This window comes from Bombina bombina, chromosome 10 (assembly GCF_027579735.1).
Source record: "Bombina bombina isolate aBomBom1 chromosome 10, aBomBom1.pri, whole genome shotgun sequence".
NCBI lineage: Eukaryota > Metazoa > Chordata > Amphibia > Anura > Bombinatoridae > Bombina > Bombina bombina.
Genome location: NC_069508.1, coordinates 4,919,582 through 4,941,171, shown reverse-complemented (window position 1 = coordinate 4,941,171; position 21,590 = coordinate 4,919,582). Strand labels below are relative to the sequence as shown.

The window sequence follows — 21,590 nt, the reverse complement described above, 5'->3', positions numbered from 1 at the left end:
TATATAAAAAAAGGATACCTTTTATTTTAGTACTGGCAGACTTTCTGCCAGTACTTAAGATGGCTGGGACAATTTTTGGGGTGGGGGAGGAAAGAGAGCTCTTTGGGAGGGATCAGGGGGTCTGATGTGTCAGGTGGGAAGCTGATCTCTACACTAAAGCTAAAATTAACCCTGCAAACTCCATACAAGCTACCTAATTAACCCCTTCATTGCTGGGCATAATTCACGTGTTGTGCGCAGTGGCATTTAGCGGCCTTCTAATTACCAAAAAGTAACACCAAATCCATATATGTCTGCTATTTTTGAACAAAGGAGACCCCAGAGAAGCATTTACAACCATTTGTGCCATAATTGCACAAAATGTTTGTAAATGATTTCAGTCAGAAATCTAAAATTTTGAAAAATTTAACGTTTTTCTTTATTTGATCGCATTTGGCGGTGAAATGGTGGCATGAAATATACCAAAATGGGCCTAGATCAATACTTTGGGTTGTCTACTACACTACACTAAAGCTAAAATTACCCCAAAAAGCTCCCTACATGCTCCCTTATTAACCCCTTCCCTGCTGTGCATAATACACGCATGGTGCGCAGTGGCATTTAGCGGCCTTCTAATTACCAAAAAGCAACGTCAAAGCCATATATGTCTGCTATTTCTGAACAAAGGGGATCCCAGAGAAAAATTTACAACCATTTAAGCCATAATTACACAAGTTGTTTGTAAATAATTTCAGTGAGAAACCTAAAGTTTGTGAAAAAATTTGTGAAAAAGTGAACATTTTTTTTTATTTGATCGCATTTGGCGGTGAAATGGTGGCATGAAATATACCAAAATTGTCCTAGATCAATACTTTGGGATGTCTACTAAAAAAAAATATATACATGTCAAGGGATATTCAGAGATTCCTGACAGATATCAGTGTTCTAATGTAACTAGCGCTAATTTTGAAAAAAAATGGTTTGGAAATAGCAAAGTGCTACTTGTATTTATGGCCCTATAAGTTACAAAAAAAGCAAAGAACATGTAAACATTTGGTATTTCTAAACTCAGGACAAAATTTAGAAACTATTTAGCATGGGTGTTTTTTGGTGGTTGTAGATGTGTAACAGATTTTGGGGGTCAAAGTTAGAAAAAGTGTGTTTTTTTCCATTTTTTCCTCATATTTTATATTTTTTTTTTTAGTAAATTATAAGATATGATGAAAATAATGGTATCTTTAGAAAGTCCATTTAATGGCGAGAAAAACGGTATATAATATGTGTGGGTACAGTAAATGAGTAAGAAGAAAATTACAGCTAAACACAAACACCGCAAAAATGTAAAAAATAGCCCTGGTCCCAAACGGTCAGAAAATGGAAAAGTGCTGTGGTCATTAAGGGGTTAAACAATTGGTCAAGAAATCACAACTACTCCAAGATCGTATAGATGAGTTGGAAAACAGAAGTCGCCGCAACAACTTACGTATAGTAGGAGTTCCGGAAACAATCAAGGGCAAAGATCTGCTAGAATTTGCGGCGTTCACATTCCCTAAGCTCCTAGGTATACATGCTGATATTTTACCGATAGATGTGGAGAGAGCTCATCATGTGGGGCCAGAGAGAGGTTTGGAGCAAATGAGGGCTAGACCTAGGCAGGTCATATTCAAATGCCTGAATTTTCAGGAAAAGTTAAAGATTCTGAGAGCTTACCGGGCACGCAAAGAGATACTCTACGAGGGATCAAAGCTTCTCCTTTTTCAGGATTTCTCCATGGAGGTTTCAAGGCAAAGAAAAGAATTTGCTCCACTATGCTCTCAATTGCACGAGCAGGGAAGACAAGTGGCCCTATTATATCTAGAAAAATTGCGGCTGCAAACACCCCATGGGGTTACATTTTTCCATTCACCACAGGCATTAAAGAGCTACATAGCCACTGAGCAACAACAACAATCAACATGAGGAACTTCCCCTATTTCCTCTGGGGGCTAGCTAGCTTCCTTTTTGGAACACTAAAAGATATGACAAATGGCTGTGTCTTGTTTGTTTAAGGAAACCAAATGGAGTGGTGGAGATCCTTGGACTGAAAGGACATATAACCCTGGAAGGAGGTCAGTCCAGACCTCCTGGGTAATGTTAAATAGTTATAATGTCTTAATTTGTTATGTTTTTTCATTACTGCTGCACTTATCAAAAGTTGTACAGATACAAAGAATGACCAGTGTTAGGATTGAAATGTTAATTGTTACTTATGTTGTTATGTTTTATACTCATGTTTCTGAGCTATTGCTTATAGAATGTCATATATAGGTTATAGTCTAGGGGGTGAGGATGGATCTTTTAAAAGGCCACACCTTAATAAGAAGCAACATAAAACACCTCAAGATCCTGGGGGAGGAGGGGGGGCATGTCAAGTGGGGGCAGGGATGAAGAAACCCTTACACGCAATGATAGGTTTGACCACATACTTTGTAGTTCTATTGGACATAATAAAATCCACATTTCTATACACCCTTCACTTAACTAATACACCCAGATTGCTGACAAGGAATATCAGTAGAGTCCCAACTGTGCGGACAGTCCCGTCAGAGGAGAGGTATTGTAGTCGCACAAATCATACTCAAGTTAGAACTAAGGAAAAGACTGAGCTTATTGATGCTCATACACTGGTGGCAAGGATAGTAATCACACAAGGCAAATATCTCGCTGACATTTGCAGTAAACTCGATGTTCAGGCCACCATATGGATACTTTTCATTCAGATGTTAGATAGGCGAAAAGTTATAATTCATGATGAATACATCAGTACCTTTAGCAGTGATGATACCAAAGAAATGTTGGGGGCTACAACTGATGGTTGGCAAATAGGAGTAAAGTTAAAAGTTCTTAAATCAGCTGGTTGTGTTACTGATAGCACTGTAGAAGATAGCCGATTCCATAATGATGCTCCTCTTCATGCTCTCCCCCTTGTCTTCCCCATCCTTCCCCCCTTCCCCTTTTTTTTTTTTGATGCAGTCATACATTAATCTCCTATAGCATAGGTATGCCACTCAAAGTTGTAAAGTGGAATGTTGGAGGCCTTAACTCACCGATCAAACGCAAATCAGTTCTTGCACACCTTAGAAAATTTGGAACGGACGTTGCCCTACTTCAGGAGACACACCTAATAGACTCAGAACATAAAAAGCTACAAAGGGATTGGGTAGGTCAGGTTATATTTTTATCCCACACTAGGGCCAGTCGCGGTTTGGCCATTGTATTTGGCAAAAGAGTAGCGGTCACTATAAACCACACATATCTGGACCCCAACAGCAGATATATGATAGTCTGCGTTAAAGTGAACTCAATTGACTATGTATTTTGCAATTTATATGCTCCTAACTATAGGAAGATGGGGTTTTGGAAAGATTTAATAAAAAATTTGGCACCACACACAGGATCAAATTTGATAATAGGAGGCGATTTTAACATATCCCCCACATATAGTCTAGACAGACAATGGTTAGAGCCACATACCATCGTAGATCCAAAAAGAAATTATAAAGCTAAATATGAAACAAAGATATTTGACATGTTTGATAAAGACTTGGGTTTGTGTAACATTTGGAGATTGCATCATCCTGAGGGTAGAGATTATACATGCCTATTGAAGGCCAAGCACACTATATCCAGGATAGACTTATTTCTAACATCTAACAAGTTAGTGGACCAGGTGCGCCATTGCAAAATACATGACATCCTACTGTCTGATCATGCTCTGGTGGAGTTGGGGTTGGGGTTTGATGGCCCACTCATGAATAGGAATATACTTAGGTTCCCTACATACTTGACTAACTCAGAAGCATTTATTAAGTTTCTACAACACTCATGGACAGATTATACGACTGATAATGCAGAGCATGCGGACAACACTCCACTGTTCTGGGAGGCAGCAAAAACAGTACTAGCGGGGAACATAATCTCATATGTCTCCAAGGTTAAATATAAAACACAATATAGGTATAGGACTCTGCAAAAGCAATTGGGGCAGACATATCAGCTATACCTTCAGACTAAATCAAGGCCAGCTTATAATAACTATATAGCCGCAAAGGCGGATCTTGAAGCATTTGCAAAACAACAAGCCGCGGCTGGTCTGTTAAAAACGGCGGGCAGGTTTTACAGATTTGGTGACAGAGCGGGCAAAATGTTAGCAACTTTAACAAAGTGTCAGGGTTTTCTCCATGTTGTGTTTGCCATGTGCTGCTGGCAGCCATTTTACTCACCTCCCTTCCTGACTATGGTGCATTGTGGGGGATGCTGCTCATTTACTGCACTTCATTCTATGGCCAGACTGGTGTGCATCATCCATGTGAGACAGGATGCAGTCTCAGAATTGTGATGTCATCACTTATTATTTAAAGGGCCTCTGTTCAGTATGCTTTGCCTTTGCGTTGTCTCAGACCTGTTTGTGAGAGTTCCTGTGTATTACCAGGCTGTCTGACGTCCTTCCTGGTTCCTGATCCCTGGCTTGTTCCTGACTCTGCTGTTTCCTTGTTCCTGATTCCGGCTCGTCTGACTATTCGCTTTGGCTCCTGACTCGGCTCGTCTGACTACCAGCTCTGGTTTTGACTCCTGGCTTGTTATTTGACTTGTGGACTTTTTATTATTTTTTGCTATTAATAAAGGTGTGATTATTTTTGCACTTCTTGTCTCAGTCTGATTCCTGGCACCCTGACATTACGCAAAGGCCATGAATCCTGATGGTGCTAATAATCCACCTTTACCTGCCATCATTTCCAGGATGGATAAACAGGATCACAGCTTGGGTCAATTTGCACTAGCCCTGCAAACCCTGCTGACTCGCACTGCACATTTGGACCAAAGTGTCCCGCAAGTTATGGCTGCTCCTGTTTCCGCTGCTGCACCTATGCCTACCAGGAGCATGTCCGGTTCTGCACCTCTACCTCAGCGATATGGAGGTGATCCTATTCAGTGCAGAGGGTTTTTGAACCAGGTGTGCATTTACTTTGAGATGTTACCTCAGGCGTTTCCCTCTGACAGAGCTAAGGTGGGATTTCTCATCTCGTTACTCTCTGACACAGCTCTTGCCTGGGCTAATCCCTTGTGGGAGACTAATAAACCTGTGATTTCAAATTACCCTGAATTTGTGGCCTCCTTTCGAAGGGTATTTGTTTTTCCGGCTCGCTCCTCCTCTGCTGCTAAACGACTCATGTCCATTCAGCAAGGTACAAGATCTGTTGCTCAGTATGCTATTGAGTTCTGTACGCTTGCCGCAGAGGTAGGTTGGAACAATGAAGCCCTTATTGCCGCCTTCTTTCATGGGCTCTCTGATGCGATTAAAGACGAAGTTGCTGCCAGAGATTTACCAGAGGATCTCGAGGCATTGGTGTCTTTTTTTATCCTAATTGACATCAGACTCAGAGAGAGGCCCTCTTTCAAGGAGCGCTTGCGGAAGCCTCCTGTTCCGTTGTCTCCTACGTGTTCGTTCCCACCCATGCCTCCCTTTCCTCCCATGCCTCCTGGTCCTGAGTCACCAGGTACTGCTGAGCCGATGCAACTGGGATTCACGCGTCTCTCTGCGGTGGAGAGGGCCTTTAGGAGGAGGGAGGGGCTCTGCCTCTATTGTGGGTTACAGGGCCACCTTTTGAAGTCTTGTCCTACACGGCCGGGAAACGCTCACACCTAAGGTCCTGTTGGGGGCAGACCTTGGGTGGTTTATTCTCGTCCCCGGAACCGCTTAAGGAGAAACCTTTGGTCACGGTTGTCCTTTCCTGGGTGGACTCCTCCATAGTCACCCAGGCTCTTGTTGACTCCGGTGCTGTGGGCTATTTCATTGACAGTGCTTTTGTATCAAAGCACTCCATTCCTGATTTGCCACAGTCCGTTCCGCTTGCTATTGAGGCCATTGATGGCAGGCCCCTTCAGCCCGCACTCGTTACTCACGAAACTGCTCCGTTGTCCATGGCTGTTGGGGCTCTCCATTTTGAAACCCTCCAGTTCCAGGTGATAAACTCTCCACATTTTCCTTTTGTTCTGGGTTATCCCTGGCTCCAAAAGCACAATCCCAGTCTCGACTGGCGCAGGTCCGAAATTTTGTCGTGGTCCCCGCAATGTATTTCCACTTGTCTTCGGAAACCAGTTAAAGTCTTGTGCACTTCTTCGGTATCTCAATTGCCAGAGGAGTACCGAGAGTTCCTAGATGTGTTTGACAAGGTGCGTGCCGGTACGTTGCCTCCTCACCGCTCTTACGAATGTGCCATAAACCTGCAACCCGGAGCCATTCCTCCTCGGGGGCCGGGTGTACCCTCTGTCTGTTACAGAGAATTGTGCTGTGGAGGAGTATGTTGCCGATGCTCTGTCGCGGGGGATCATCCACAAATCCTGCTCTCCTGCAGGGGCTGGCTTCTTCTTTGTGAAGAAAAAGGGTGGCAAGTTAAGACCATGTATTGATTATAGGGGTCTTAATCGTCTTACCATTAAGAATGCTTACCCTATTCCGCTTATTACGGAACTCTTTGACCGCCTCAAGGGAGCTACAGTCTTTACTAAACTTGATTTGAGAGGAGTGTACAATCTCATTAGGATTAAGGAGGGCCACGAATGGAAAACAGCATTTAACACCAGGAGCGGGCATTATGAGTATCTTGTAATGCCCTTTGGCCTATGTAATGCTCCTGCTGTTTTTCAGGAATTTATTAATGATGTCCTACGAGATATGTTGCAACAGTGTGTTGTGGTGTACTTAGACGACATCCTCATACACTCACCCACACTTGAGGCTAATCGTTCTGATGTTACACGGGTTCTTCAGAGACTACGCGAGAACCTGTTTTGTAAACTCGAGAAATGTGAGTTCCATCAGACTCAAGTAACCTTCCTAGGTTATGTTTTCTCCGTTGCAGGGTTCTCCATGGATCCTGACAAGTTATCTGCAGTTCTGCAGTGGCCTCGCCCAGTTGGTCTTCGATCTATTCAACATTTTTTGGGGTTCGCCAATTACTATAGAAAGTTTATTAAAAACTTTTCTTCCTTGGTCAAACCTATCACAGACATGACCTGTAAAGAGAATGATCCACTCCATTGGTCACCTACTGCCATTAAGGCCTTTGATAGTCTTAAGAATGCCTTTGCTGCCGCTCCAGTTCTGGCTCATCCTAACCCTGTCCTGCCTTTCGTTCTTGAGGTTGATGCGTCTGAGACTGGAGTAGGTGCCCTCTTCTCTCAACGTCCTACGCCTGACAGTTCCTTGCATCCATGTGGTTTCTTCTCTAAGAAATTGTCTCCAGCGGAGTGCAATTATGAAATTGGTGACAGAATTACTGGCCATAATTTTGGCACTTAAGGAATGGAGGCATCTTCTCGAGGGTACTAGCGTGCCGGTGCTCATTCTTACTGACCACAAGAATTTAACTTATCTATCTGAAGCAAAACGTTTGTCGCCCCGACAGGCCAGATGGGTGCTATTTTTGTCTCGGTTTAATTATGTGGTCTCCTACCTGCCTGGTAGTAAGAATGTTAGGGCTGATGCCCTCTCTCAACAGTTTTCACCTCTGTCCAAGGAGGAGTCTGTACTTACTCCTGTTATACCTCCTGACCATATTTTTGCTACCATACGTACTAATTTGACTTCTCCCTTGGGGAGGAGATCCTGGCTGCACAAACCAATGCACCTCCTGAGAAACCTAGTGGTAAGTGTTTTGTTCCTGAGAATCTTCGAAGTAAACTTTTGCACACTTACCAGTATCCTAAAGCCGCAGGTCACCCAGGCAAGAACCAAATGATTTGGTCTGTCACTCGACAATTCTGGTGGCCAGGTCTCCGTTCTGATGTTGCTGCGTATGTTGCCTCCTACTCAGTTTGTGCACAGAATAAGACTCCTCGACGTCTTCCTGTGGGTGTTCTTCAACCTATTGCTAATGGTGAGCGTCCTTGGACACATCTTTCCATGGACTTCATTGTCAAGCTCCCTGTTTCCAATGGCAATACTGTTATCCTTATGGTGGTTGACCGTTTTTCTAAAATGTCACATTGCATTCCATTGATGAAGCTGCCTACCGCTCAGGAGCTTGCTTCAATTTTTGCCCGGGAGGTCTTCCGTTTACATGGGTTACCCAAGGAGATAGTGTCGGACCGGGGTAGCCAGTTTGTCTCCAGATTTTGGCGTTCCTTTTGTGCTCAAATGGGGATCCAGCTTTCCTTCTCCTCGGCATATCACCCTCAATCCAATGGGGCTGCGGAACGGTCTTATCAAGCTCTGGAACAGTTCCTCCGTTGCTATGTCTCAGATCACCACAATAATTGGTCTGAACTGTTACCTTGGGCAGAGTTTGCTCGTAATAGTGCTATTAATGCTTCCTCCAAGTTATCCCCATTCATGGCGAATTATGGGTTTCAACCATCCTTGTTGCCCGATTCATTCATGTCTCAGGGTATTCCGGCTTTGGAGGAGCATCTCCGGCAACTCCATTCCACGTGGGTGCAGATTCAGGATTGCCTTCATCGTTCTATGCAGCGCCAAAAGTTGCAGGCTGATCGTAGGCGTCTGCCCGCACCTTCCTACCAGGTTGGTGAGAGAGTTTGGCTGTCCTCCCGCAACTTGAACCTTCGTGTGCCTTCCAATAAATTGGCTCCCCGTTATGTTGGTCCTTTTCGAATACTCAGACGGGTTAATCCTGTGGTCTACGCTCTTGACCTTCCTCCTGCTATGCCCATCTCCAATGTTTTTCATGTCTCCCTCTTGAAACCATTGGTTTGGAAGCCTTTTGTCCTCCTGCGGGGGAGGGGTCATTGAGGGGAGGGTACTGTCAGGGTTTTCTCCCTGTTGTGTTTGCCATGTGCTGCTGGCAGCCATTTTACTCACCTCTCTTCCTGACTATGGTGCATTGTGGGGGATGCTGCTCATTTACTGCACTTCCTTCTATGGCCAGACTGGTGTGCATCATCCATGTGAGACAGGATGCAGTCTCAGAATTGTGATGTCATCACTTATTATTTAAAGGGCCTCTGTTCAGTATGCTTTGCCTTGTCTCAGACCTGTTTGTGAAAGTTCCTGTGTATTACCTGGCTGTCTGACGTCCTTCCTGGTTCCTGATCCCTGGCTTGTTCCTGACTCTGCTGTTTCCTTGTTCCTGATTCCGGCTCGTCTGACTATTCGCTTTGGCTCCTGACTCGGCTCGTCTGACTACCAGCTCTGGTTTTGACTCCTGGCTTGTTATTTGACTTGTGGACTTTTTATTATTTTTTGCTATTAATAAAGGTGTGATTATTTTTGCACTTCTTGTCTCAGTCTGATTCCTGGCACCCTGACATTAAGCCACAGACGGTTAAGACAAAAAGTGCAGCATTACGCTTGAAGGGTAAGACCTATACCAAACTGGAGGATATCGCGCTGTGTTTTGCGCAATATTACTCACAATTATAGACACGGCAGGCACCGGCAGCTCACGAAGTGCAGACTCAATTCTGGAGTTCAGTGAAACTTCCTCAAATCACCCTACATCAACTAAATAGTCTAAATGTCCCCATTACAATAGAGGAGAGGACCTGACACACACCTTACAAAGTTTACCAACGGGCAAGGCACCGGGTCCTGATGGACTCCCTGTCAAATTTTATAGGTCATTGCAGCCACAGATTACTAACACACTCACTAAACTATACAACGCCTTCCTCTTGGCAGAGGCGCTTCCTTCTGAGAGTTTTACATCGACTCATATCACCCTCATCCCCAAACCAGGTAAGAATCATTGTAAGCCGTAATCCTTTAGACCTATATCGCTGTTAAACACCGATTACAAACTTTTCACAAAAATTTGGGCAAATAGGCTAAGGATGGTACTCCCGGATTTGTTACATCCAGATCAAACGGGCTTCTTCTTCAAGCGCACCTCAGTGGTTAATCTCCGCAGAGTGCTTCAGGTTATTGATCACTACTGGTCCCTTTGGGAGGAGCGGTGGTAAACAGACTACATCGGAGGCCTTCCTGTTATCCTTAGATGCAGAGAAGGCCTTCGATAGGGTGGAGTGGCCTCATCTGCTAAATACTATGCATAGATTTGGCTTTGAGGGTCCTTTTCTGGATGTTATCAGCAAAATATATAAGATGCCGGTGGCAAGGGTCTTGTCTAATGGTTTTTTTTCAAGTGATTTTCGACTACAGAGGGGCACTAGATAGGGGTACCCCTTGTTGCCACTCCTGTTCAATTTGGCACTGGAGCCACTCACGCTAAAGCTCAAATAAATATTTCCAGGTATTGTCATAGGGGAGTTTCCCCTTCACTTGGCATTATATGCGGACAATATGCTGTTTGTGGATTCTCCGCAGATTCACGTACCACACATACTTCATACAATAGCAGAGTTCGGTAGCTTCTCCGGATATAAAATAAATACCTCTAAATCAGAGGTACTCTGGCTACATCAACACCCAAATCCTAGACATAGTTATCCATTTGTGGAGGCGACGGATGGTCTTACCTATTTGGGCATTCATCTTCACAGGGATCCTTCAAGGCTCTATAAACTAAATATATCTGACAAGTGCACGCAGCTCTCCTCTCAATTGTCAAATTGGGCCAACCTCCCCCTGGGATTATCAGGTCGTATTAGCCTGGTGAAGATGACAATTTTTCCTAAAATGCTTTACCCGTTACTTATGTTGCCGTTTCTTCTGACGAAGGCGGACCTGACTCTTAACACGGGCGGTGTCTCGCTTTGTTTGGAGGGGGGGCAGACCACGAATAGTGGCAGATAAATTGCACCTCCCATACAACAAGGGTGGGCTGGGCCTTCCGAACCTAAAATGGTATAATTGGGCGGCATTAGCTAGATTAGTGACGGACTGGCAGTTGCGTACGGGACATTTTTGCGACATAAAATTAGAAGAGACGGTGATAGAGCCAATAGCGTTGGCTTACTTACCATACGACAAAGGTAAGACTTTACCTCTGATTACCAATAGGGTGCTGTACAGAGACCCACTGAAAGCTTGGCACATGATCCATAAATATCTGAAGATAGATTATCCCACCCCAAAATTTATTCCTATAGTTGGAAACCCGGGCTTTCCAGCCGGGAATGATCATGAACCGTTTCGCATCTGGAAGGGGTTGGGCCTTGTGGTGCTTGGTGATGTGCTAGACCCGCTACAGCATACAGTACGTTCTTTTCAAGAGTTGAAAGTTAGATTTCATATTCCAAATTGACATTTTTATGCCTATTTGCAACTCAGGCATTATGTTTCAACCCTACAGTCATCTAACACGAATTTCTGGGATGGTTCACCTTTTGCTATTTCTCAGACGCTGTTCCAGATGGGCATATTTTCCTTGTCCCATTTTTACTCACGTATATTGAAACAGAGGGAACCTTTAATTCTCTCTGAAATAGTGACAAAGCAAAATAACAATAGCCCGATAGAGTTGACAATACAAGACGTAGAAGACAGCTTAGACCGTACAAAACAGGCAACACTTGTGGTATATTATAGAGAGGCACAGATTAGGCTGCTACATATGGATTATATTACACCACACAGGCTATCAAAATGGAATAAGCGAGTCCCAGACCAATGTGTTAAATGCGGAGCTGTAGCTCCATCATTTCAACATTACTTTTACGCCTGCCCAATGATTAGAAGATTCTGGGGACAATACCAATACTGGCTGAAGGTCACGTTTAATAACATAATTTATGTAAGAACTTACCTGATAAATTCATTTCTTTCATATTAACAAGAGTCCATGAGCTAGTGACGTATGGGATATACATTCCTACCAGGAGGGGCAAAGTTTCCCAAACCTTAAAATGCCTATAAATACACCCCTCACCACACCCACAAATCAGTTTAACGAATAGCCAAGAAGTGGGGTGATAAGAAAAAAGTGCGAAGCATATAAAATAAGGAATTGGAATAATTGTGCTTTATACAAAAAATCATAACCACCACAAAAAAGGGTGGGCCTCATGGACTCTTGTTAATATGAAAGAAATGAATTTATCAGGTAAGTTCTTACATAAATTATGTTTTCTTTCATGTAATTAACAAGAGTCCATGAGCTAGTGACGTATGGGATAATGAATACCCAAGATGTGGATCTTTCCACACAAGAGTCACTAGAGAGGGAGGGATAAAATAAAGACAGCCAATTCCTGCTGAAAATAATCCACACCCAAAATAAAGTTTAATGAAAAACATAAGCAGAAGATTCAAACCGAAACCACTGCCTGAAGTACCTTTCTACCAAAAACTGCTTCAGAAGAAGAGAATACATCAAAATGGTAGAATTTAGTAAAAGTATGCAAAGAGGACCAAGTCGCTGCTTTGCAAATCTGATCAACTGAAGCTTCATTCCTAAACGCCCAGGAAGTAGAAACTGACCTAGTAGAATGAGCTGTAATCCTCTGAGGCGGAGTCTTACCCGAATTAACATAGGCAAGATGAATTAAAGATTTCAACCAGGATGCCAAAGAAATGGCAGAAGCTTTCTGGCCTTTTCTAGAACCAGAAAAGATGACAAATAGACTAGAAGTCTTTCGGAAAGATTTAGTAGCTTCAACATAATATTTCAAAGCTCTAACAACATCCAAAGAATGTAACGATTTCTCCTTAGAATTCTTAGGATTAGGACATAATGAAGGAACCACGATTTCTCTACTAATGTTGTTGGAATTCACAACCTTAGGTAAAAATTCAAAAGAAGTTCGCAACACCGCCTTATCCTGATGAAAAATCAGAAAAGGAGACTCACAAGAAAGAGCAGATAATTCAGAAACTCTTCTGGCAGAAGAGATGGCCAAAAGGAACAAAACTTTCCAAGAAAGCAATTTAATGTCCAATGAATGCATAGGTTCAAACGGAGGAGCTTGAAGAGCTCCCAGAACCAAATTCAAACTCCATGGAGGAGAAATTGACTTAATGACAGGTTTTATACGAACCAAAGCTTGTACAAAACAATGAATATCAGGAAGAATAGCAATCTTTCTGTGAAAAAGAACAGAAAGAGCAGAGATTTGTCCTTTCAAGGAACTTGCGGACAAACCCTTATCTAAACCATCCTGAAGAAATTGTAATATTCTCGGAATTCTAAAAGAATACCAAGAAAAATGATGAGTAAGACACCAAGAAATATAAGTCTTCCAGACTCTATAATATATCTCTCTAGATACAGATTTACGAGCCTGTAACATAGTATCAATCACAGAGTCAGAGAAACCTCTTTGACTAAGAATCAAGCGTTCAATCTCCATACCTTTAAGTTTAAGTATTTCAGATCCGGATGGAAAAAAGGACCTTGCGACAGAAGGTCTGGTCTTAACGGAAGAGTCCATGGTTGGCAAGATGCCATCCGGACAAGATCCGCATACCAAAACCTGTGAGGCCATGCCGGAGCTATTAGCAGAACAAACGAGCATTCCCTCAGAATCTTGGAGATTACTCTTGGAAGAAGAACTAGAGGCGGAAAGATATAGGCAGGATGATACTTCCAAGGAAGTGATAATGCATCCACTGCCTCCGCCTGAGGATCCCGGGATCTGGACAGATACCTGGGAAGTTTCTTGTTTAGATGAGAGGCCATCAGATCTATCTCTGGAAGCCCCCACATTTGAACAATCTGAAGAAATACCTCTGGGTGAAGAGACCATTCGCCCGGATGCAACGTTTGGCGACTGAGATAATCCGCTTCCCAATTGTCTACACCTGGGATATGAACCGCAGAGATTAGACAGGAGCTGGATTCTGCCCAAACCAAAATTCGAGATACTTCTTTCATAGCCAGAGGACTGTGAGTCCCTCCTTGATGATTGATGTATGCCACAGTTGTGACATTGTCTGTCTGAAAACAAATGAACGATTCTCTCTTCAGAAGAGGCCAAAACTGAAGAGCTCTGAAAATTGCACGGAGTTCCAAAATATTGATCGGTAATCTCACCTCCTGAGATTCCCAAACTCCCTGTGCCGTCAGAGATCCCCACACAGCTCCCCAACCTGTGAGACTTGCATCTGTTGAAATTACAGTCCAGGTCGGAAGAACAAAAGAAGCCCCCTGAATTAAACGATGGTGATCTGTCCACCACGTTAGAGAGTGTCGAACAATCGGTTTTAAAGATATTAATTGAGATATCTTCGTGTAATCCCTGCACCATTGGTTCAGCATACAGAGCTGAAGAGGTCGCATGTGAAAACGAGCAAAGGGGATCGCGTCCGATGCAGCAGTCATAAGACCTAGAATTTCCATGCATAAGGCTACCGAAGGGAATGATTGTGACTGAAGGTTTCGACAAGCTGTAATCAATTTTAGACGTCTCTTGTCTGTTAAAGACAGAGTCATGGACACTGAATCTATCTGGAAACCCAGAAAGGTTACCCTTGTTTGAGGAATCAAAAAACTTTTTGGTAAATTGATCCTCCAACCATGATCTTGAAGAAACAACACAAGTCGATTCGTATGAGACTCTGCTAAATGTAAAGACTGAGCAAGTACCAAGATATCGTCCAAATAAGGAAATACCACAATACCCTGTTCTCTGATTACAGACAGAAGGGCACCGAGAATCTTTGTGAAAATTCTTGGAGCTGTAGCAAGGCCAAACGGTAGAGCCACAAATTGGTAATGCTTGTCTAGAAAAGAGAATCTCAGGAACTGAAAATGATCTGGATGAATCGGAATATGCAGATATGCATCCTGTAAATCTATTGTGGACATATAATTCCCTTGCTGAACAAAAGGCAATATAGTCCTTACAGTTACCATCTTGAACGTTGGTATCCTTACATAACGATTCAATAATTTTAGATCCAGAACTGGTCTGAAGGAATTCTCCTTCTTTGGTACAATGAAGAGATTTGAATAAAACCCCATCCCCTGTTCCGGAACTGGAACTGGCATAATTACTCCAGCCAACTCTAGATCTGAAACACAATTCAGAAATGCTTGAGCTTTCACTGGATTTACTGGGACACGGGAAAGAAAAAATCTCTTTGCAGGAGGTCTCATCTTGAAACCAATTCTGTACCCTTCTGAAACAATGCTCTGAATCCAAAGATTGTGAACAGAACTGATCCAAATTTCTTTGAAAAAACGTAACCTGCCCCCTACCAGCTGAACTGGAATGAGGGCCGTACCTTCATGTGAACTTAGAAGCAGGCTTTGCCTTTCTAGCAGGCTTGGATTTATTCCAGACTAGAGATGGTTTCCAAACTGAAACTGCTCCTGAGGACGAAGGATCAGGCTTTTGTTCTTTGTTGAAACGAAAGGAACGAAAACGATTGTTAGCCCTGTTTTTACCTTTAGATTTTTTATCCTGTGGTAAAAAAGTTCCTTTCCCACCAGTAACAGTTGAAATAATAGAATCCAACTGAGAACCAAATAATTTGTTTCCCTGGAAAGAAATGGAAAGTAGAGTTGATTTAGAAGCCATATCAGCATTCCAAGTCTTAAGCCATAAAGCTCTTCTGGCTAAGATAGCTAGAGACATAAACCTAACATCAACTCTAATAATATCAAAAATGGCATCACAGATAAAATTATTAGCATGCTGAAGAAGAATAATAATATCATGAGAATCACGATTTGCTACTTGTTGCGCTAGGGTTTCCAACCAAAAAGTTGAAGCTGCAGCAACATCAGCCAATGATATAGCAGGTCTAAGAAGATTACCTGAACACAGATAAGCTTTTCTTAGAAAGGATTCAATTTTTCTATCTAAAGGATCCTTAAACGAGGTACCATCTGACGTAGGAATGGTAGTACGTTTAGCAAGGGTAGAAATAGCCCCATCAACTTTAGGGATTTTGTCCCAAAATTCTAACCTGTCAGGCGGAACAGGATATAATTGCTTAAAACGTTTAGAAGGAGTAAATGAATTACCCAATTTATCCCATTCTTTGGAAATCACTGCAGAAAAAGCATTAGGAACAGGAAAAACTTCTGGAATAACCGCAGGAGCTTTAAAAACCTTATCCAAACGTATAGAATTAGTATCAAGAGGACTAGAATCCTCTATTTCTAAAGCAATTAGTACTTCTTTAAGTAAAGAGCGAATAAATTCCATCTTAAATAAATATGAAGATTTATCAGCATCAATCTCTGAGATAGAATCCTCTGAACCAGAAGAGTCCAAAGAATCAGAATGATGGTGTTCATTTAAAAATTCATCTGTAGAGAGAGAAGATTTAAAAGACTTTTTACGTTTACTAGAAGGAGAAATAACAGACAAAGCCTTCTTTATGGATTCAGAAACAAAATCTCTTATGTTATCAGGAACATTCTGCACCTTAGATGTTGAGGGAACTGCAACAGGCAATGGTACATTACTAAAGGAAATATTATCTGCTTTAACAAGTTTGTCATGACAATTATTACAAACAACAGCTGGAGGAATAGCTACCAAAAATTTACAGCAGATACACTTAGCTTTGGTAGATCCAGCAGGCAGTGATTTTCCTGTAGTATCTTCTGGCTCAGATGCAACGTGAGACATCTTGCAATATGTAAGAGAAAAAACAACATATAAAGCAAAATAGATCAAATTCCTTATAAGACAGTTTCAGGAATGGGAAAGAATGCCAAATATCAAGCTTCTAGCAACCAGAAGCAAATGAAAAATGAGACTGAAATAATGTGGAGACAAAAGCGACGCCCATATTTTTTAGCGCCAAATAAGACGCCCACATTATTTGGCGCCTAAATGCTTTTGGCGCCAAAAATGACGCCACATCCGGAACGCCGACATTTTTGGCGCAAAATAACGTCAAAAAAATGACGTAACTTCCGGCGACACGTATGACGCCGGAAACGGAAAAGAATTTTTGCGCCAAAAAAGTCCGCGCCAAGAATGACGCAATAAAATGAAGCATTTTCAGCCCCCGCGAGCCTAACAGCCCACAGGGAAAAAAGTCAAATTTTTGAGGTAAGAAAAATATGATAATTCAATGCATAATCCCAAATATGAAACTGACTGTCTGAAAATAAGGAAAGTTGAACATTCTGAGTCAAGGCAAATAAATGTTTGAATACATATATTTAGAACTTTATAAATAAAGTGCCCAACCATAGCTTAGAGTGTCACAGAAAATAAGACTTACTTACCCCAGGACACTCATCTACATGTTTGTAGAAAGCCAAACCAGTACTGAAACGAGAATCAGTAGAGGTAATGGTAAATATAAGAGCATATCGTCGATCTGAAAAGGGAGGTAAGAGATGAATCTCTACGACCGATAACAGAGAACCTTATGAAATAGACCCCGTAGAAGGAGATCACTGCATTCAATAGGCAATACTCTCTTCACATCCCTCTGACATTCACTGCACGCTGAGAGGAAAACCGGGCTCCAACTTGCTGCGGAGCGCATATCAACGTAGAATCTAGCACAAACTTACTTCACCACCTCCCTTGGAGGCAAAGTTTGTAAAACTGATTTGTGGGTGTGGTGAGGGGTGTATTTATAGGCATTTTAAGGTTTGGGAAACTTTGCCCCTCCTGGTAGGAATGTATATCCCATACGTCACTAGCTCATGGACTCTTGTTAATTACATGAAAGAAATAGAGATAGCCCTTACAGTAGCGGAAATTTTCTTGTTTAAATGGGATGACTTGCATAAAAAACTTCATAAACTACTTACATTATGTACTCTTTTGGCTAGACACTGTATCCTTAAAAATTGAATTAATAGACAGTCTCCAACAGTGGCCCAATTTAAACGTATTTTGCTAAAACAACTTTTTGTAGAACAATATGATGTAAAACTTGATACAACACATAGATTACGCCCCTTCTTACGGAAGTGGAGACCATATATCGACACATTGGGTCTACCTATACAAAGACAAGTCTTAAAACCATTTGCTCATTTGGAGGCTATGCTTCAATTGGGCCTGAGAGATGAATGGTATATAGTAACAGAATTGACAGGGGATCAGAGTTTGGATCAAAGTTCCTTGGAGGTTATGCTGTTTTAAACAATTTTGGGATAATTTTTTTTTGTCTCTCTCTATTTCCCCCTCCCCGGTGCCCTCCCCTTCCTTCCCCTCCCCCTCTTTCGGGGGTTTGCCCTTATCATCACTATCTCATCATACCTCACTAAATGTCTGGATTAATAGTTTGCAGAAACATGGAAAGTATTGGAACAGTTTGCTTGACTTTACACCCAAAAAACCTGAGACTACACCTGAGAATTACCTTGTACCTTCGAATCTCCAACACACACTTCAAGGTAATCCCAACCAAAACGGATCCCACTTTAATTAACCCTAGCCTCTCTTCCCCCTACATCAAGTGGCTCTAACCCCACCACCATAAGAAATAAGCCAATCTGGATTGTAGTGGTTGGGCCCCTCCAAATCTCCTGATATATAGTCCCTCCCAATCTCCTGAAATATAGCCCCTCCCAATCTCTCGATATATAGCCCCTCCCAATCTCTCGATATATAGCCCCTCCCAATTTACCGATATATAGCCCCTCCCAAATTCCCAATATATAACCACTCCCAATCTCCCGATATATAGCCCCTCCCAATCTCCCGATATATAGCCCCTCCCAATCTCCCGATATAAAGCCCCTCCCAATCTCCCGATATATAGCCCCTCCCAAGTTCCTGATATTTAACCCCTCCCAATCTCCTGATATATAGTGGCTCATTTGTAATATAGCACTAAATGTTTCTGTTCAAAGTAAATAATTTCCACTAAGTTAAGGGGAGAAGCCTAAAGGTGCTTCACTAATATATATGGGGGAAAATCTTCCTTGTTGGGTTTGTAAAACTGCAGAAGGCTCTAGAATTGAAATCTAGAAATCTACTCAGTGGAAGTGAACTGAACATTACTTTATTTTATCTATTTGCTCGGTTTGTTGTTTTGTTGTTACTAGGGAGGCTGAGGACATAGAAAGGTTATGGTTGTATTACCGGGCGTTGCGTCTTCTCACTGATATCTAGATTTTTCTTCATGTCTGTAACAAAGAGACACACACACATGAGTGAGTGACTGTGTGACACCACCAGTAGTCACATTATCATACAATGCATGTGTCACTCATGGGTACCTCTCTCCATCAGACGACCATTGATCTCCAGGATGATATAGGTGAGAGCTTCCCATCCCACGAAGCCGCCCATCACCTTCACCAACCAGCCTAGTGCACTGTCAATAAACTGGAGCCCCAGGAACAAGTTGGCCACTGTATGGGGTGGAATCACATTTAATATTATAGTCAGCCAAGAAGCAACTGTCCTAACATTTCCTATATGTTATCACTCACAAGTAACCTCACCCCAGCATTTGTAAGCTAAAAGGGTCATTATTGTCCTTCAGCTATTGCTGTGTCACCTGAACTAACCATCTGACCCACCATTAAGACAATAATGAGTCATGTTTAGTCTGTTGTATTGGGTGACTCAATAAGGAAATGTTACAGAACAATAATAAAAGATGTTTTTTGTCTATGATATTTAATTGTTACTTGTATATGTTGTTGTAACATTTTCATAAATGCTTGATAAAAACAACTAACAAAAAAAAAAAAAAGATGTTTTTGGATTACTTATTACTTTTATGAACACAGACTAAGAAGTTACCAACCTGCTAAAACTTTCATCACCAAGGCATTGAGACCATGGAACCAATTGAAAATAAACCTCCTGTGGACAAATCAATAGGTTAGCCAGATGATGGAGAAACTAGGGACCATATTTTATAGATGGGGCTCTGGAGACAGATGTGGGTATGAGGTCTTATCCAGAGACAAACCTGCTGTTCTGAGGTGAAGGTCGGAAGAAAGCAATGAAAGGTTGGAAGAAAGCCAGGATCATCACAATGCAGCCAATGATGGCATGCGCGTTGGCCCCCTGCAAGAGAAACATGATAGCAATGAATAGATGAATAACAGCTGGTTGTGTTTATCCAGCACTCTGGGCAGGTAATGCAAGCCACCTAAGGGCCACTGCCCTGGGCACAAGCATATAATACAAGAACAGCTAGAAGAAGACAGCAAATTCCTTTAAAAGGAATTTGCTGTCACCTTCTTGCTGTTCTTGTGTTTATAATGTGACATGTTGCGGCACTGACACTTCAAATGCAGATGATTAAATCCTTCTTGCTTTATAGTCAAATGGTAGCATGTGTTCTAGATTACTTAGATGTACAGCATCATCATGTTCTATACTGTTTAGTTAATAAAACAACAAGCTTTCAGTAGATGTAGTACAGACAAATAGAGTAAGGAGGTTCTGGAATTCTGGGAAATGTGTATGACTATTTGGTGAAAAGAAAAGGTGATCATTCTGATTGGGGAAGCCTACGTGAGATGTTTCCTTCTCCTCTTGTTCATTAGCGCCAGTGACATATACGCCTCACTAGTAACATGCCCAGTGCAGTGTGACCCTGTCTGATTAGTGCCAGTGACATATACGCCTCACTAGTAACATGCCCAGTGCAGTGTGTGACCCTGTCTGATTACTGCTAGTGACATATACGCCTCACTAGTAACATGCCCAGTGCAGTGTGTGACCCTGTCTGATTACTGCTAGTGACATATACGCCTCACTAGTAACATGCCCAGTGCAGTGTGTGACCCTGTCTGATTACTGCTAGTGACATATACGCCTCACTAGTAACATGCCCAGTGCAGTGTGTGACCCTGTCTGATTACTGCTAGTGACATATACGCCTCACTAGTAACATGCCCAGTGCAGTGTGTGACCATATCTGATTAGTGCCAGTGACATATACGCCTCACTAGTAACATGCCCAGTGCAGTGTGTGACCCTGTCTGATTACTGCTAGTGACATATACGCCTCACTAGTAACATGCCCAGTGCAGTGTCTGACCCTGTCTAATTACTGCTAGTGACATATATGCCTCACTAGTAACATGCCCAGTGCAGTGTGTGACCCTGTCTGATTACTGCTAGTGACATATACGCCTCACTAGTAACATGCCCAGTGCAGTGTGACCCTGTCTGATTACTGCTAGTGACATATACGCCTCACTAGTAACATGCCCAGTGCAGTGTGACCCTGTCTGATTACTGCTAGTGACATATACGCCTCACTAGTAACATGCCCAGTGCAGTGTGTGACCCTGTCTGATTACTGCCAGTGACATATACGCCTCACTAGTAACATGCCCAGTGCAGTGTGTGACCCTGTCTGATTACTGCTAGTGACATATAAGCCTCACTAGTAACATGCCCAGTGCAGTGTGACCCTGTCTGATTACTGCCAGTGACATATACGCCTCACTAGTAACATGCCCAGTGCAGTGTGACCCTGTCTGATTACTGCTAGTGACATATAAGCCTCACTAGTAACATGCCCAGTGCAGTGTGACCCTGTCTGATTACTGCTAGTGACATATACGCCTCACTAGTAACATGCCCAGTGCAGTGTGACCCTGTCTGATTACTGCTAGTGACATATAAGCCTCACTAGTAACATGCCCAGTGCAGTGTCTGACCCTGTCTGATTACTGCTAGTGACATATACGCCTCACTAGTAACATGCCCAGTGCAGTGTCTGACCCTGTCTGATTACTGCTAGTGACATATACGTCTCGCAAGTAACATGCCCAGTGCAGTGTCTGACCCTGTCTGATTACTGCTAGTGACAT

At 42.5% G+C, this 21,590-nt stretch overlaps 1 protein-coding gene across 1 annotated transcript in view; it reads right to left on the bottom strand.

Moving 5' to 3' along the window:
* The window catches only part of LOC128641157 (putative ferric-chelate reductase 1), a 345,832-nt gene that overhangs the window by 43,648 nt on the left and 280,594 nt on the right, over nucleotides 1-21,590 (bottom strand). The window contains exons 14-17 of the mRNA XM_053693724.1: nucleotides 19,730-19,827; nucleotides 19,562-19,620; nucleotides 19,026-19,160; nucleotides 18,889-18,932 (exon numbers count right to left, since the gene is read on the bottom strand). Coding sequence (XP_053549699.1) covers nucleotides 18,889-18,932; nucleotides 19,026-19,160; nucleotides 19,562-19,620; nucleotides 19,730-19,827 — 336 coding nt within the window. The remainder of the gene's footprint in view (nucleotides 1-18,888; nucleotides 18,933-19,025; nucleotides 19,161-19,561; nucleotides 19,621-19,729; nucleotides 19,828-21,590) is intronic.